General features: G+C 33.8%; 1 protein-coding gene across 1 annotated transcript in view; it reads right to left on the reverse strand.

The window, feature by feature from the left end:
• Positions 1–17,988, reverse strand: part of LOC101898336 (protein serrate) — a gene marked incomplete at its 3' end in the record, with an annotated part of 79,295 nt that extends 61,307 nt beyond the window's left edge. Inside the window, exons 1-3 of the mRNA XM_059125516.1 lie at positions 17,621–17,988; positions 707–824; positions 188–378 (exon numbers count right to left, since the gene is read on the reverse strand). Coding sequence (XP_058981499.1) covers positions 188–378; positions 707–824; positions 17,621–17,842 — 531 coding nt within the window. The remainder of the gene's footprint in view (positions 1–187; positions 379–706; positions 825–17,620) is intronic.
• Positions 17,989–18,403: the final 415 nt, after the last annotated feature.

The following is an 18,403-nucleotide window of genomic DNA, read 5'->3' on the forward strand; positions in this document are numbered from 1 at the left end:
CAATATATATTGATATATTGATCAAAGGTCAACAATAACTATACAAAAAAAAAAAAAAAAAAAGTTGTATACGTCATGGACTTAACATAGCGCCCTCTGAGATCTTTAATTTAATATTAATTTAAAATTAAGGTAGCTCCTATTTTAGCATTTGTGTTTTTTAATTCTATTTCTTTCTTGTACTCACCGTCCATCTAAAGGTAAAAGGCAATATCATGGCTCCTCGGCCAGGATCACTAAGAACGAAACTGGATCCACCCAAAATGCCAGTGGTTGTGTTGCCAAATGAACATCCGGTTGATATGCTGGGGATGCCCTGCTCCGCGGCTGAATATTCTTTCAGACACAGACGGAAGGCCGTTGAACATGGCGGACAACCTGGGGAAAGAAAAAAACAACAACAAAAATGTTAATATAAATGAAAGTAATAATTATAATGATAATAATAATAATAATAATAATAATAATAATAATAATAATAATAATAATAATAATAATAATAATAATAATAATAAAAATAATATGAAAATAATTTTAAAACCGACCAAAATCTCTTCCGGATATTTAATAAATATAACGATATTTTGTATATTCAATTAATTTCATTTTTATAATTTCGATATAAATCTGGTTTTTACAGGCCTAGAAGACTTCACGAACAAAAAAAAAGGATCCTTGAGTTTAAATTAAGGACATGTCCACTTACCCGTTGTTTTTGTTCTTCTTAAGGCTAAAGGAACTCCACAGCAATAACCCGACAATAAATGGTTATTTGTGTTTGAAATTTCTAATATTTCTAATTCAAAGTTACCAATGGCAGATATCTGGAAATAAAAGGGAAACATATTGATTAATTAAAAAATACAAGGTAAAAAAGCTGTTAGTTCGGCCGGGTCGAATTTTGAATACCCTCCACAAAATGGAACATATTTTGTTATTTAAAAAAAAATAAAATAAAATCCGTTACAAATTCCGTTAAAATCTTAAAAAATACTGAATGTAGCCGTATATAAGGGTCTATACGAGGACGTGGACCTGCATAGGCAAATTTTGGCATAAGCTACTACAATATTCTAATGCGAAACTTGAAAAAAAATATGTGTTTATAATACAGCTAAAATCATCAAAATACCGAATGTAGGGAGGTACCATGGGAGTTATAAAACGTGGACCTGTACAGACAATTTTCTGTCATAGGCTGTAGTATTCATTACGAATTTCAAAACCCAACTTTTAAACAATTCCGGTAAATAATGCCGTTAAAATCATCAAAATACCGAATATCGGGAGGTATCGTTATATGGGGGCTATACGAAGACGTTGACCTGCACGGACAATTTTCTGTCATAGGCTGTAGTATCCATTACGAACTATAAATACCAAATTTGAAATAGTTCCGGTAAATAATGTCGCTAAAATCATCAAAATACGGAATATCGGGGGGTACCGTTATATAGGGGCTACAGGAAGACGTGGACCTACATGGCCCTTTTTTAATACCAAAAGTTCTGCAGATATAATAGAAATTTGAGTAACATTTTATTAACTTACTTCATTTCGTTCGGAAGCTAGGGTGATTTTCGCAGACGGGTAGACGGACAGACAGACGGACATCGCTAAATCGACATAGAATTTTATGCTGATCAAGAATATATATTTGGTTCTAAAGTGTATATTTCGAGGTGTTACAAACGGAATGATAAACTTAATATACTCTCCATACTATGGGGGAGGGTATAAAAAATAATTATAAATTAAAAGTGGACAAATTATTCTTCAGAAAATGAAGTGGAAATTCAGTGGCTCAATTCAGGATTATTGTTCCATGAAAAAATTAATTGATAAATATTTTTTTATAATTTTTTTTTTAATTTTGACTTCCTTTTTTTAAACGTATTTATTTATTTTTATATTTATATATTCTATTTATTTATTAATTTTATTTTTGAAGGATGCAAAATATATACCTTTCTAAGGATAAAAGTCAAAATGAAAGAAAAGAATTCGTTTAAAATATCCACCGAACATTAATTTGGCTCTGGGAACACCTAATATCGTCGAATTCCGCAGGTAAATAATACAAAAATCGTTTGTTTATTTTTTTCTGATTTCAAACATTTTGTTAATTTCCAAAAAAATACATAAATCACCCACAAAATGCAACACTCAATACTTATAATTACTCTCGAAGAAATCATAAATCGTTCAAAAAATTAAATCAAAAAAATGAACAAAATTTTAAATCTGCCAACAACACATTAATCTTTGTCATCCAGTTGCCATAAAAATATACTTTGTTGTGAGAGTCAAACACTATCAGACCACTAGATGGCCAGTAAGTCAGATGGCCGGCCAGGCAGTCATTCAGTGAGCAACTCAAAATGATGTGCCATCAAAAGAATTAGAGAAGGCGCTAAACATGAACCAGTTTGGATTTTAGTTTTTACACACCAGCCGAAGGTTTTTTTCCTTATAAATTTCTAATGAATACCCCGCACCCCTCTACCCGCCTGCAATGAAAACATAAATACTTAATATTCCTTAATAAGTAGTAGTAGTAAAGCTTGTTAAATGTTTTAAATGCCTGTTAATTTTTTATGACAATTCTTTGGCTGATTTCAACAATGGAACTTGGCGATTATAGAAATTCTCGCTTGTCTCGGCTTGGATGTGATGTTGTTCATAGCATAGGGCTTAATGGCGACAGGAAGATGGATTGATGGAATGTTGAAGTTATGCGACTTGTTATACAACAAAGTAGGATTTTTTTTGCCGGAGGAATAGTTGAAGGGAAAAAAGGTTACACAGGAAGTTCTTTGAGAGAGAGAACAACATTGGGAATAGCCAACTAATTGGAAAAATTGAAATTCCTTGGAGTACTAAATATGTTACCGGAGGAAAAAAGGGAAGGGTAGGGCAATAGAATGAAAAAAGTTAGAACAGAAAAGTGGAAGGAAAGTTGAATAAAGGAAATATTGAAATATGTATATGATACCAAATTCGTGTGGGATAAATTTTAATCAGAGGGATATGCCTCCTATTTTTATTTTTATAACCTCGGTCATATGACTATAGAGGGTATATATTATAAACCACCAAAACGTGCCTTATCGAAATAATGATTTTAGACCCCAGTTCTCTTTGGACCAAATCCGTTTCAGGACATTTGGAGACGATCTAGGGGCCATCCATCCGTCTGACTGGCGATAAGTCTCGAAAGGAGTATCCGATTTGGCCCAAACTTGGTACATCGTAATATTATTACCAAACTAAGATCGAGTTCCAATTCCAAATATTTTTTATCACTGCTAAGTCAGGTTCGAAAATGGACACTATCGGCCAACTCCATCAAGTACCTCACTCACAAGGGGTCATTTGATACGGCCAAAACGTGCCTTATCGAAATAATGATTTTACTGGGGTCTAAAATCATTAGACCCCAATCATCTTTGGACCAAATCCGTTTCAGGACATTTGGAGACGATCTAGGGGCCATCCATCCGTCTGACTGGCGATAAGTCTCGAAAGAAGTATCCGATTTCGCCTAAATTTGGTACATCGTAATATTATTAACAAACTAAGATCGAGTTCCAATTCCAAATATTTTTATCACTTCTAAGTCAGGTTCGAAAATGGACACTATCGGCCAACTCCATCAAGTTCCTCCCCCTTAGATGGTCAATATTTTGAATAATTATAGCTCTCATAAAATATAAAATATGAGAATCCAATTTTCTTAATATTTCGACAAGCAAAAGATCTACTACGAAGAACGATGGGTTCTGACCAATACTTCTGGTACCTTCCCCCCCACAAAGGGTTCAAATTTTTGAATAACTAAAACGCTCATAGAAGGCGAAGTGACCTTCCGATTAATTTGAAATTTGGCAAATCGAAATATTTCTATCAACACGAGATCTGGTGTGAAGATCGACCCACCCCTTTCGGTACAACCCACGCAACGGGTCAAAATTTTAAATAATCAAAAAGTTCATGAAATGCAAAATTAGCATCCGATTTCTTTCAATTTATATTCATTCCAATATGTTTGCCAACACGAGATCTGGTGTGAAAATGGAATATATCGGTCCACTTTTTCTGGTACCTCCCCCACATTTATATACATTTTGAATAATCAAAACACTTATTAAACGCGAAATAAGCATCCGATTTTCTTCAAATTTTATTCTTCCCAATATTTTTATCATTACAAGATCTGGTGTGATTATAGAATATATCGACCCTCTCCTTCAGGTACCACCCCCCACAAAGGGTAAAAATTCTGATTGATCATGAAGATGAAATATATCGGTCCATTCCCCCTGGTACCTCCCTTACAGAGGGGTACAAATATTAAATAACCATGAAGCGCATAAAATGCGAAGAAGGCTTCCGATCTTTTCACAAAAATTTCACACAAACTAATATTTCTATCAACGCAATAGCTGGTGTGAAGATGGGATACATCGGTCTGCTAGTTCTGTACCACCCCCACAATGGGTCAAAATTTGGAATAATCAAGAAGCCTATAAAATGCGAAATAATCATCCGATTCTCTTCAAATTTTACTCGTCCCAATATTTTTATCAGTACAATATAACGACCCTCTCATTCAGGTACGTCCCTCACAGTACGTAGAAGGTTTCCGATTTTTTCACAAAACTTTCACACAAACTAATATTTCTATCAACGCAATAGCTGGTGTGAAGATGGGATACATCGGTCTACTCCTTCTGGTACCTCCCCCACAAAGGATCAAAATTTTGAATGTCCATGAAGCTCATAAAATACGAAATGAACATCCGATTCCATTCAGACTTAGTACATCTCAATATTTGCAACAACACAAGATCTGTTATAAAGATGGTAGAGATCCGATCATTTATTCTTGTACCTCTCCCACAAAGAGTCAAAGTTTTGAATAACCAAAACGATTATAAAATCCTAAATAAGCATCCGGTTCTCTTCATATTTCACAATTCGCTATATTTCTACTAACACTAGGTGTGATGTGAAGATGGGATATATCGATGTATCCTTCTGGTACCTCCCCACAAAGGGTCAAAATTTTGAATGTCCATGAAGCTCATAAAATGCGAAATTAACATCCGATTCCATTCAGACTTTGTATATCTCAATATTTCCATTGATAGAAGACGTGTTATAAAGATCGTAGAGATCGAACCATTTCTTGTGGTACCTCCCTCACATAGGGTTCACGATTTTGAAAACCAAAACGCTCACGGAAAACGGATATACACCCACTCTCTTCAAATTTCACACATACAAACATTTTTGATAACACAAGATCTGTTGTAAAGGTGATATTTATCTGCGAAGGGGTTCTGGTCGATATAGTCCAAAACTGGCAGGTCGCAATATTTGCGCCATATTTATTTAAAGAAAAATCCCAGCAGCTGTTTAATACTTCACCCATCCCATACAAGACTGGCCCTTACAACTTCTCTCCCTCTCTCTCTCCCTCCAACTCATGCCACACCAAAACAGTGGTCAATGGAGATGACAGAAAAACAAACAACATTGAGAAATCTAAAGATTGATCTGTGAAAACTTGCGTTTTTTTTTCATCTCCTTCTTCTTCTCATACCGCTGGTCATAGCTTCTTCTCGTGCCTTTTGAGATCAATCTGTAATGAAGAGAATTTATAAGAAACAACAGCAATAATAAAAAGAAAGGAATAGCAAAGCAACCAATAGCCCATGCATGCGAACATATATTCATGACGTCAATGGGAATTGATGCTGTTGCTGCCGCGGCTGTTGATATACATCACAGGTGGGTTTTTCGAAAAAATATATGCAGAGATTGTGGACCGAGGCAAAAGCAACAATGAAGATGACGCTGATGATGTTGTGGCATACAACAAACAAGATCATCATCCGAACATTACGGCCATCATCAGCATCATCATCAAACTCTCAATCCAACAACAATGTTAATAGCATTGCACACAAAAAGAGAACTCTGATGAAAGATAAGGCAGAAAAAAAATCAAATAAAATACCAGAATAAGAGGATAAACAAGAGCATAGAATGAAAAAGAAAAAATATACAACCTAGATGATGACGAAGTCAAAAAAAAAGGAGGCAAAAGAAGAAGAAGATGCCATAACATCATTGGGACACATTGATCAATGCTCGTGAGGAAAAATAAAGGCGATTATATGGCATGACTTGGCATCTATAATTCTATGAGTCTATATGTGGCAATGGTGTGGTACGTGTAATGGTAGCCCCGGTATTGAATTGACTCCATGATGATGATGATGTCCACTGCGATTTTGATGTGCTGAGCTGGGCCTTTTTTCTGCCAAATCAAAGCCAGAGCTAGACATAAAATGGTGTTGATATTGCTGCTGCCATGATGCTGATGTGTCATGTGATTTTTATCATATGGTTTTCGAAGGTGGTGGGAAGGGGAGAAGTTTGGGGGAAAAAGTGCATTGCCACCGTTTTTTGAAACAAATGATATCCCAGTAATATGGGATTGATCCAGAATATTTGGAAGTGCCGAGTAAGTAAGTAAGTAATCGGATGTAATTTTTTCGCATTTTATGAGCTTGACCCCCTTATGGAGGAGGTACCAGAAGGAGTGGGCCGAAAAATTCCATATTCACACCATATTTGGCGTTGATGGAAATATTTGGTTGTGCCGAGTTTGAAAGTAATCGTATGCTAATTTCGCGTTTTAAGGGCGTTATAATTTTATTCGAAATTTTACCCTTTTGTGGGGGAGGAACCAGAAGGGGTAGGTCAATATCAATCATCTTTACACCAGATCTTGTATTAAAACAAGTATAGGAATGTATGAAGTTTAGAAAGAATCAAATGCTTATTTCCCATTTTACGAGAATTTTGGTTATTAAAACTTTTGACCGCTTTTGTGGAGGAGTTACCAGAAGGAATGGAGGAGGTACCAGAAGGAGTGGGCCGATCAATTCCATATTCACACCATATTTGGCGTTGATGGAAATATTTGGTTGTGTCGAGTTTGAAAGTAATCGGATGCTAATTTCACGTTTTAAGAGCGTTATAATTTTATTCAAAAATTTAACCCTTTTTGGGGGGAGGTACCAGAAGGAGTAGGTCAATATCAATCATCTTTACACCAGATCTTGTATTAAACCAGGTATAGGAATGTATGAAGTTTAGAAAGAATCAAATGCTTATTTCCCATTTTACGAGAATTTTGGTTATTCTAAATTTTGACCCCTTTGTGGGGGAGGTATCAAAAGGAAGCGGCCAATGAATTCCATTTTTACGCCAGATCTTGTGATAGCAGAAATATTGGAATGTGCGAATTTTAGAAAAAATCGGCAGCTTATTTCGCCTTTTTATAAGCATTTCGGTTATTTAAAATGTAAACCCCTTTATGGGGGAGGTAGCAGAAGGAATGGGCCAATATTTTCCATCCTTATACCAGATCTTGTGTTGGTACAAATATTGGAATGTACGAAGTTTAGAAAAAAATCAGATACTTATTTCGCATTTTATGAGCATTTAGGTTATTCAACATTTTGCCCCCTTTTTTTGTGGGGGAGGTACCAGAAGGAGTAGGTCAATATATCCCATCTTCACACCAGATCTTGTGTTGATGGAAATATTGGGATGAGTAAAGTTTGAAGAGAATTGGACACTTATTCCGCAATTTATGAGTATGTTGGTTATTCAAAATGTAGACCCCTTTATGGGAGAGCAGAAGGAATGGGCCAATATTTTCCATCCTTACACCGGACCTTTTGTAGGTACAAATATTGGAATGTACGAAGTTTAGAAAAAAATCAGATACTTATTTCGCATTTTATGAGCATTTAGGTTATTCAACATTTTAACCCCATTTTTGTGGGGAGGTACCAGAAGGAGTGGATCGATATATTCCATCTCCACACCATATCTTGTGTTGATGGAAATATTGGGATGAGTAAAGTTGAAGAGAATCGGACGCTAATTCCGCATTTTATGAGCATGTTGCTTATTCAAAATGTTGACCTCCTTTGTGGGGGAGGTAGCAGGAGTAGGTCGATATATCCCATCTTCACACCAGATCTTGTGTTGATGGAAATATTGGGATGAGTAAAGTTTGAAGAGAATCGGACGCTGATTCCGCATTTTATGAGCATGTTGCTTATTCAAAATGTTGACCCCTTTGTGGGGGAGGTAGCAAAAGGAATGGGCCTATATTTCCCGATATTCGGTATTTTATTATTAACCAGAACGGTTTCAAATTTGGTATTTGAAGTTCGAAATGGATACTAGAGCCTATGACAGAAAATTATCTGTGCAGGCCCACGTCTTCGTATAGCCCCCATATAACGGTACCTCCCGATATTCGATATTTTGATAATTTTAGCGACATCATTCACCGGAATTTTGTTCAAATTTTGGTATTTGAAGTTCGAAATGGATACTACAGCCTATGACAGAAAATTGTCTAGGCTGGTCCAGGTCTTCGTATAGCCCCCTATATAACGGTACCTCCATATATTCGGTATTTTGATAATTTTAGCGACATCATTCACCGGAATTTTTTTCAAATTTGCTATTTGAAGTTCGAAATGTATACTACAGCCTATGGCAGAAAATTGTCTGTGCAGGTCCACGTCTTCGTATAGTCCCCATATAACGGTACCTCCCGATATTCGGTATTTGATGATTTTAGCGACATTATTTACCGGAATTGTTTAAAATTTCGCATTTGAAGTTAGTAATAGATACTACAGCCTATGTCAGAAATTGTCTATGCAGGTCAAGGTCTTCGTATAGGCCCCATATATCAGTACCTCTCTATATTCGGTAGTTTGACGAGTTTAGGTACAAAAGCCACTGAAACTGTTTGAGATGTCGTATTTGAAGTTCGTAACGGATGCTACAGCCTGTGTTGGTTCAGGTCTCCGCACAGCTCCGATATAACGGTGCCTCCCTATATACCATATTTTGATGATTTTAGCTACATTATTCACCGGTTATTTCAAGTTTCGAATTTGAATATGGTAATGGCTTATGACAAACAATGCCTATGAAGGTCCACGTAGTCGTTTAGACCCCAATATAAGGGCTATATTCGGTATTTTTAAAATGTTAACAAAATTTTTTAAGGATTTTATTTTTTGAAAATTTTCAAATTCGTTGCAAATGGTGGAGTGTATTCAAAGTTCGGCCCGGCCGAACTTACTGCTTTTTTACTTGTTACTCCTTTACCCTTCTAATATTTTCTTAGAAAAAGAATATATTTCTAATTCTTACTCCAATAAAAAAGTCGCAAAAATTATTCTCAAATTCTACAGGAGGGTTTTTTTCCTGCAGACCCTAAGAGCCATTTGTACTATTTTAGACTTGTTATGTTTGCTTGGAGGAAGTATGAATTTGCATTTTTCCTCAAATTAAATATATTTGAAAAAAAAAATAATTCTACAGAAAAATATCAATTTCTAATTTTGAAGGTGACTCTCAATGAAACACTTGCTATAGGCCTCCTAATAAAAATCAGAAAAATAAATAAAAAAATCTCATAGCTCCCCCACAGTAATAAAAAAGAGCTATTTGACAGCTGGAATTTTATTTTCTATGAAATTGAGAGAAAAAAAACAAACAAACATAAAATTACCATGACCCATAATAGAGCCTAGGCGACAACCTGCCCAAGATCATCAAAATCATGGGCAACATTAACTTATCTCTCACCAAATTATTCACGAAATTCATTTAAGGCCATAAAATGCTGCTGCTACACACACACCATACCCTTTTAATTAATTACAAAGTAATAAAACATGTAGGCCTTTTTTTCTCACCAATCGAATACACCTTCAGTGCTGCTACTCTCAACCAAAACTGAAGAATTTGAACATGGCCTAACAGACAGTCAAACAAGAAGTTGGAATAAATAAAAAAACGTTCTTTAATTGTGCCATGATTAATTGTTGAAGATTATTTTTAATGTTTTCTTAAAGAGGCATTATTTTGTTATCCACAAATGTTTTCGGAACGAAAAATAAAAAACATAAAAAATTGAAGGCAGTTGTCAATCTGCGTCAGTGGAGAATAGATGATAAAAAATCTCTTAAAAATTGATTACATTTATGGGCAAATTACAAAAGATTTAACTATGTTTTAATCATGTTTCTATTTATGTGGAGATAAGTTTACATTTTGTGTCCTATTGCAGAGAGTGGTAGGGGGCTTAAAAGTGAAATTCTTAGCCATAAATCTGAGCCTAAAAAGAAATGGAAAATAAATCACTCATTTAGAAAATGACGGTATCAAAATGAGAGATTTGCTTTCAATTTGCCGCTCATATTGAAAATGTACTAACTTCAGTATCGAAACTGTTATGCGATACTCAATGGCTGTTCAATAAAATAAAAATAATTTTTTATGAATGTTTCGAATACCTGTAAACCCTCTCTTTTCCATGCTCTATACAAAAAATTCATAATCATTTCATAGTTCAATGATCATCGAAATAATTGTCTGGGGAATTAAAATGTATGGAATTCTTAATTAAAACTCCGCGGGCTACCGTTGTTAGGCGTTCACCTCTCTCCCCTCTCTCCCAACCTTCCAACCTCTCCCATTTTTCTTTTAAATTTCTTTTTTTTTAGCTGTAAAAATTTTTAAAGTCAATGGAAATTGTGAATTGAAGACAGAAATACACAATTTCCAATTTCTTTTGGCATCCCCCTTATCCACTGAAATTTTTGCAAACCAAAGAAATGAGTTCCAAAAATTTAGTTATTCAAAGTTGTTTTTTTTTTTTTGCCTCCGCAGAGTGTGGGAAAATTTCGTCTTACTTTCATAAATTTTAAACGAATTGCATGTGATTATCGATTTGATTAATGAGGAACGTTTAAGTTTTGATGTTTAAATTAAAGAATGAAAATAAAAAACTAATTAAGATGAATATTCATTCAGTAAATTAAAGTTGAAAACGTTGTGAATGAATGAGAATGTAGTAACATTGAGTTGTAGTAAAATAAAGAAAGGAATTAATAAAGAAGCGGAAAAATATATTTTTTTAAAACTTCTGAAAAAAATCATGTCAATATCCCCTTAGGTGGTCTCCACGTGTCTTGTTTCTTTTGGCCTAGGAAATATTCTTTAAAAAGTCCAGGTTCTATTCTCCTCAGGGTAGACAAACTTTTCAAAAACATTTTTTTAAGCCCGAAAAGAGAGATTAAGAAGGGCTCATTAAATAAAATGTATTAAATTAAATTAAATTTTGTAAAAAAATTTTCAGACCTAAAGACCAAAGATTTTAGTTTTATTTAATTCTTTGGTTCCTCTTCTATTGAGCTTACGATCTCCTCACATGGGTAAAAATGTTCTCTGGGGAGAATATCCCAGATAAAAAACAAGGGAACTGATGAGGATTGGTGGCTCTTTCCGAAACCTAGGTATTCCCTGCCTTACCCCCTGTTAAACATTACCATTGTTCTCCACTAATAAACAAACGTTGTATTTATATAAAAAAAACAATAAAGGGATAAAGCCTGACCATTTTGTAACAACAAAATACTTCGGTATCCCGAACAAACAGGCCAACACTGTTCTGTACAACAAAATTTTTTTTAAGAGGTCTGATTTTTTTTACAAAATTGAATTTAAAAATTAATTTTATTTTAGAAGCTCATCCTAGTCTTCCTTTTGGGGCTTGAAAAACATTGCTGAGCACCTTACTCATTTCCCTAAAAAATCAAAATTCCCGGATCTTATTATCTTGGGTCTTGAAAATATTTCCACATTATTGAATCTCTTTGGGTATTTGGTTTGGCCTGATATTAGCTGGGCCTACAAGCATTTCCTTAGGAAAATTATGCCCGAAAGAGCTTTTTTAAAAATCAAGGATCCTCGTCCTCATTTGGCCTTTAAACATTTCCTTTCTCAACACATGCCTTGCCCTCCACTTACCTTAGCTCTTTGAGCCTACAAAAGTTAGTGACTACATCGAACCGACATAAATCAAATCCTTGGAAAAATCCAAATCTAAAAACCTTTTCTTAAAAAAATCCGAATCCTATTGCTTCTTTGGCCTTCAAACATTTCCTTTCACAGCGCATGCCTTGCCATCCTACAAATCTAGAAACCTACAAACAATTTCTAAAGAAAAATCATATCTACATCCCTTTTCTAAAAAAATGAGGACCCTCGTCCTTCTTTGCCCTTGAAACATTTCCTTTCACATCATATACCATGCCCTCCAAGTTCCTGACCCTATTTTGGGGAGCCTGCACACTTTTTTTGAATACCCCGCTGCCCTAGCCTACCGAAGTTTTTGATCCCCATTGAGCCCGCTAGCTTTTTCTAAAAACCCAAGGTTCATTTTCTCTTTGGGTCTACAAAATCTATCTATTTTGGAAACATAAGCATTTTCTTAAAAAATCTAGGGTTCTTGCTCTCAATTTTTTTATCTGCCTTCTGTCGATTTGTTGATCTTAAAAATCTACTTCGGAGATGTAAAATTGTTCAGCTAATTACTATTCCTTAGGCCTGAAATCGTTTTCTTTTGATCCTCTTCCATTTTCAACTTTCCTGACCTTTTTGGAGCCACAGGCATTCCTTCAAAAATCCAGAAATGAAGCCACTACCCGGTTACCTATATTTGTTTAGAAAAGAAAATTCAAATTTAAAAAGCATTTCCTTAAAACCGTTTAAAGCCCTCCCAATTCCCAACAAAATGGCTTCTACAAATTCATGTTGAAAGCCCTCGAAGGCCCGAAAGAAATTTCCTCATTAAAACCCCTCCTAGTGATCCATAAATTTTTTTTAAAGACTATGCTTTCTAAAGACCTCACAAGAAACATCCTAAACATCTTAAATCCTTCTTTGCGCCCACAAATTTTCCTTCAATCCCCTCCTATCACAAAGCTCTCCTTCATCCTCCCCCTCCCTCCCACAAAAAAGCCCACGTTTGAAAGACCCTACAAGAGGCGTCCTTTAAACTCATGCAAGAGCACTAAACAAAAATGTCCTTTAAAATTCCATGTTTAAGCTCTCTAAACACCGTCCTTAAATCCTGCCTATTACAAAGTCCTTCTTCTTCCCGCAAATATTCCCATATCGAATCCATCTTCATGGCCCTTCTAAAGTCCTCAAATAATCTTACAAATTATTTACAAAAATTGGGATTTACAGGCCCTCCAAGGTCATTTTATGGCCCAGAAAATATTGGAGACTCCTTTTAAGGGCATTTAAGGGTCCTAGGCATCTTTGAAAAAATACAAAAAAAAATTCTTTTTAGTTCCATGTTTAAATCTCGCAAGTATTTCCTTACAAAATCCACAGTATGGTGCTCCACTAAATATTCTTAGAAATTCACGTTTAAATCCCTTGGCATGTCCCACAAGAGACGTCTCTGAGGGCACTCTTTAACATCTCATATAAGGCCCTCCAAAATAACCCCATAAGTCATATCCTTTTAAAGTCTTTCCCACAAATATCACCCTTCATAGTCCTCATTCAAAAATCACCATTTGTGGACCTTCCAACGTCCTTCTATGGCCTATCAAAATTCTTCTGTAAAATTCGATGTTCCTTCTAAGGTCATTCTGGAGCCTTTCTTTACAAAATTCCGTCTTTTCTCCCATTCTAAATATATGTTCCTAAAAATATACTCTACAAATAATATAGGTCCCAATAAAATTTCTTTAAAAATTAGCCTTTGGTTCATACCAAACTTCTTTTAAAAATTCTTCTATATTGCTTCTAAGGCCTACCAATATTATTTTAAAAATCCCCCTAAATACCGCAAATATTACCCTATAAAATCGAAATTTATAACCTTTCTTAAATACTTCAAGGCCATTTAAATTTCCTACAAAAACCAACCTTTATGATCCTGCCCGGTTCATTCCCAAGCCAAATTCATTAGTGTCTTCAAGGTCTTCCTTCCAAATTTCTTTACAAAAATCCACATTAAAGGAGCTTATTAGTCTTACGTTTATAATCCTTTGTTTGAAGACCTTTCAATATCCTTCTCTGGCGTATCCATATTCTGTATGAAATTCGATTTTTGACTTCTCTTAAGGCCTTACATAATACCTATCAAGATTCACACTTAAAGGTCTTTCCATGGCCTTCCTTGGGCCTAACAAAACTTTTTGCAAAAATCTACATCAAACAACCTTCCTAAGTTCCATGTTTTTAATCCTTCAAAATATTTTTGTAATTTTCTAAAAAGGACGTATCCTACTTTTGCAGGACCCAATAAAATTCCATATTTGGTTTATCCAAAATTCTTTTAAAAGTCACTTGTTAGCGTTTTTAATGACTCCAAAATAAGCGTTTTTTTTTTTTGACGAATTTAGGTCTACAAAAATTCCTTGCAAAAATCCTAAGGCTTATAAAATATCTGAAAAATGCCATATATATGTATGACTGATCGAAGGCTTACCAAATCTTATTGAGAAAATACCTTCTGAAATATACGAATTTTTAGCGCCTTAATTAAAATATTAAAGTTTGTCAACCAATTACGAATATTGCTGGTTGCCGAAGAATCTGCCTTTCATAGGTCTATAAAAATATATTAAAAATCTCCATATATTTTCCTGCAATGCCAACATAAATCCTTTCAAAACAGGAGTTATTACAGTACATATTTTAAGGGTCACCTAAGAATTACCAGCCTTCGTCCGCTATTCCGACTTTTTTTTTAAATCCCTCTAAAGTTCCCTTGAGAATTGTCATCATTAAAACAAATAAACACGATTAGAACAAAATATCTCCTTAACAGGAAAAAAAATCAAAAATCCCTTTGCCAAAAAACTCCGCATTAAACTGTCAAAAAACGACATCTTTCAACAAAACCGATAAATGAACAAAAACAAAAGAAGGGAAGAGAACAGCAAAAAAAAAAAACAAATCAAACTCAATCTGTCGAAATGTCGAATAAAGCAATGTTCCAATTAAGAAAACTTTCAAACGGCAACGGAGCACACATAACAGCTAAACAAATACGAAAATGCTTTAACTTTTCGAAAAATCAAACACTTGAGAAGCCAAGCAACAAAAAAAAAAAAAAAAGAAACCCAAAAAAATCAAAAGACTTAAGACACAAGCGCACATTAAAAGCAATGCGTACTTCACGTCTCCTCCACCACCACCGCCACGAGAAAAGGTATTTAGGGAAGAATTCGATTTTTTCTCACACACACCGTTTTTTTTTTTATTCTGCCAATAACCCAAAGATTTGTATCGTTTGGATATTTGTTTTTGTTGATTTTCGTTAGTAAACTTCAAAATATTGAAAGCAAACAAATAACTTTCAATAGAATGAAGTCTGGCGGTATGTACCGGCCAGTCTGTCGGCTGGTCTTACTTGACTGCCTCACGGGGTTCGGGTTTGTGCGTCAAACAAAAGATAGCCAGAATTATTAATGCCCCAACACAATGATCAATGAAGCAGACGAACAACAACAGTAGTTTGTTATTGTTTGTGTTTTGTTGCTGTTGTTGTTGTTGTGTGTTTGTTGCTGTAGGATATTTAAACATTGGGTCAAGATTAAACTAATGATGATAATTTATTACAAGATGCCGTTTAATTAAGCGCCCAGATAAGGTCACCGAATAGAATGCTGTTTTTTGAAATGATGAGAAGAGAATATATAAAAGAGAGGATATTCTAAATGGTTGGAGAGAAGGGAGAAAATGAGAAGAATTCATAGGAACACATTTCACAGGTCTCTTATAATCAGTAGACCTGTAAATTGAAAAAAGGTTTCCTGTTTTCTGTCTATGGAAGACCTTAGAGAACTTTTTTGACTATAGAAATGTAAAATGTTTATTGGCTATGGAGGACCTGTTATTGGACATATGCCTACTAAAGACTAGTAAAAGGTCTTCTAGCCAAAAAAGACGTGTAAAGGGTTATGAGGCATGAGAAGACTTGAAAATGTCTTTCAGCTAAAAATGGACGGTAGAAGGTCCTCCATGTATAAGAGGCCCCTGTATTTAGATGGACCATAAATGGTCTTCTCCCTCTAGAAGATCAGTAAAATGGTTTCTGCCTTCGAAAGTTCTGTCAAATGTCGTTTGTTTCTCCAAACCAGTTATCGGTTTTTAGTATCTAACCCAAAGAGACTTTTGAAAAATATTATGTCTCTGGGAGACATTTAAAAAGACCTCTGGATTAAGAAAATTAAAGGAAAAAGGTGGCTAGACAAAACCAATCCTAGAAAATTTAGTCTTTAAAAATCCTTGAAAAAAGCGTTGGGCTTTGGAAAATTATTTTTTAAAACCCACGCTTATTGGTCTGTTGGTCCTGAAAAATATTCTTTAAATATCCACGCAAAAAATGTTAAAAATCCAACCCCATTGGTCCTGGAAAGGAGTCTTAAAAAAATCCGCAATTTGTTTTTAAATCCACGCCTCTTGGTCTGTGGGTCCTTGAAAAAAGTCTTTGAAAATCGCAAAAAAATGTTTAAAAAATCCGCGCCTCTTAGCGTCTCCTTAAAAAAAGGAGTCTTTAAAAATCCTTGAAAAGAAGTCATTAAAAACACTAAAATATTTAAACAAATATTTAAAAATTCTTGAAAAAAACGTTGGTCTTTGGAAAAGTATTTTTTAAAACCCACGCTTGTTTGCTGTGGTGGTCCTTGAAAAAATATTCTTAAAAATCCACGCTTATTGGTCTGTTAGTCCTTGAAAAGTTATTTTTAAAAATCCACGTCTATTGAAGTTCTTGAAAAGTTATAGTTTAAAAATCCACGATTTATGGCCTGTTGGTCCTTGAACAAATATGTTTAAAAAATCCGCGCTAATTTGTCTTTTGGTCCATGAAAAAAATATTTTTTTAAAAATCCAAGCTTATTGGTCTGTAGTCCTTGGAAAAATATGTTTACGAAATCCACGCTTATTGGTATGTTGGTCCTTAATCTTATTGATATGATGGTCCTTGAAAAAATATTCTTTAAAAATCCCCGATTATTTATCTGCTGGTCCTTGAAAATATATATTTAAAAAATCCATGCTTATTGGTCTGTTGGTCTTATAAAAGTATATTTTTAAAATCAATGTTTAACAGCCTGTTGGTCCTTGAAAAAATATGCTTTAAAAATTAACCTTTAATAGTCTGTTGGTCCTTGAAAAAATATGTTAAAAAAATGCACGCTTGGTTCACGCCTGGTGGTCCTTGGAAAACTATTCTTTAAAAAATCCACGCTTGTTGGTCTAGTGGTCCTTAGAAAGATATTCTTTAAAATTACACTTTTAATAGTCTGTTGGTCCTTGAAAAAATATCCTTTATAAATCCAAGTTTAAAAATAAATCCTTCGATAAATATTCTTTAAAAATCCAAGTTTAACAGTCTGTTGGTCCTTTAAAAAATATGCTTTAAAAATTCATGTCTAATAGTCCCTCAAAAAATATTATTTAAAAATCCGAGCTTAATAGTCTGTTGATCCTTGAAAAAATAAAATAAAAATCAACGGTCATTGGTCTATCGGTCCTTGAAAAATATGTTAAAAATCCATGCATTTTGGCCCTTATTATAATATTAAACATTTAAAGTCCCTTTGAATTCCTCAAAAAAAAAAAAATGATTTCTGAATATTGTAAAAAATATATATGTATGTGTATGTATGTCTGTTTTTCATCCACTTACCTTATTTACTGATACACTTAACAAAATAAAAATAATTATTAAACTGGACATTGTTGTTAGCCGTGGGCTATGTGTAAAGCTGCTGTTGCTTTGCTCCAGCTGCTGCTGCTGTTGATAATCCATGGATTTTCGTCGAAAATGTTTTGTAAACATTTTATTTTGTTGTGGTAGCAGCGGCAGGGCGATTAATGATGTTACATTCGACGATGAAGATTCGGACATTTTCGAGTGTTTTGTTGTGTTATTTTTTTTCTTAATTTTATTTCGATTGCTTTTAAATGCTTAGCACTTGTCACGAGTTAAAAAAGTGAAGATGTTTTTTTCTGTTGGGTTTTTATTGAGGTTCCATAATTTAATGTTTGAGAATTTTTTTTAAGTTCGATAATTTTAAGTTTTTATTTCATTCACAATTCTTCTGGTTTAGTTTCTGAATAACTATATGCGGAGAAAAAATTATAATTATTGTTATTATTATTTTTATTATTTTATTATTATTATTTCTATTATTATTATTATTATTATTATTATTATTATTATTATTATTATTATTATTATTATTATTATTATTATTATTATTATTATTATGATTATGATTATTATTATTATTATTATTATTATTATTATTATTATTATTATTATTATTATTATTATTATTATTATTATATTATTATTATTATTATTATTATTATTATTATTATTATTATTATTATTATTAATATTATTATTATTATTATTATAATTATCATCATCTTTTTTTAACATTATTTGTAGTCTATAGATACT

This window comes from Musca domestica, unplaced genomic scaffold (assembly GCF_030504385.1).
Source record: "Musca domestica strain aabys unplaced genomic scaffold, Musca_domestica.polishedcontigs.V.1.1 33, whole genome shotgun sequence".
Taxonomy (NCBI): domain Eukaryota; kingdom Metazoa; phylum Arthropoda; class Insecta; order Diptera; family Muscidae; genus Musca; species Musca domestica.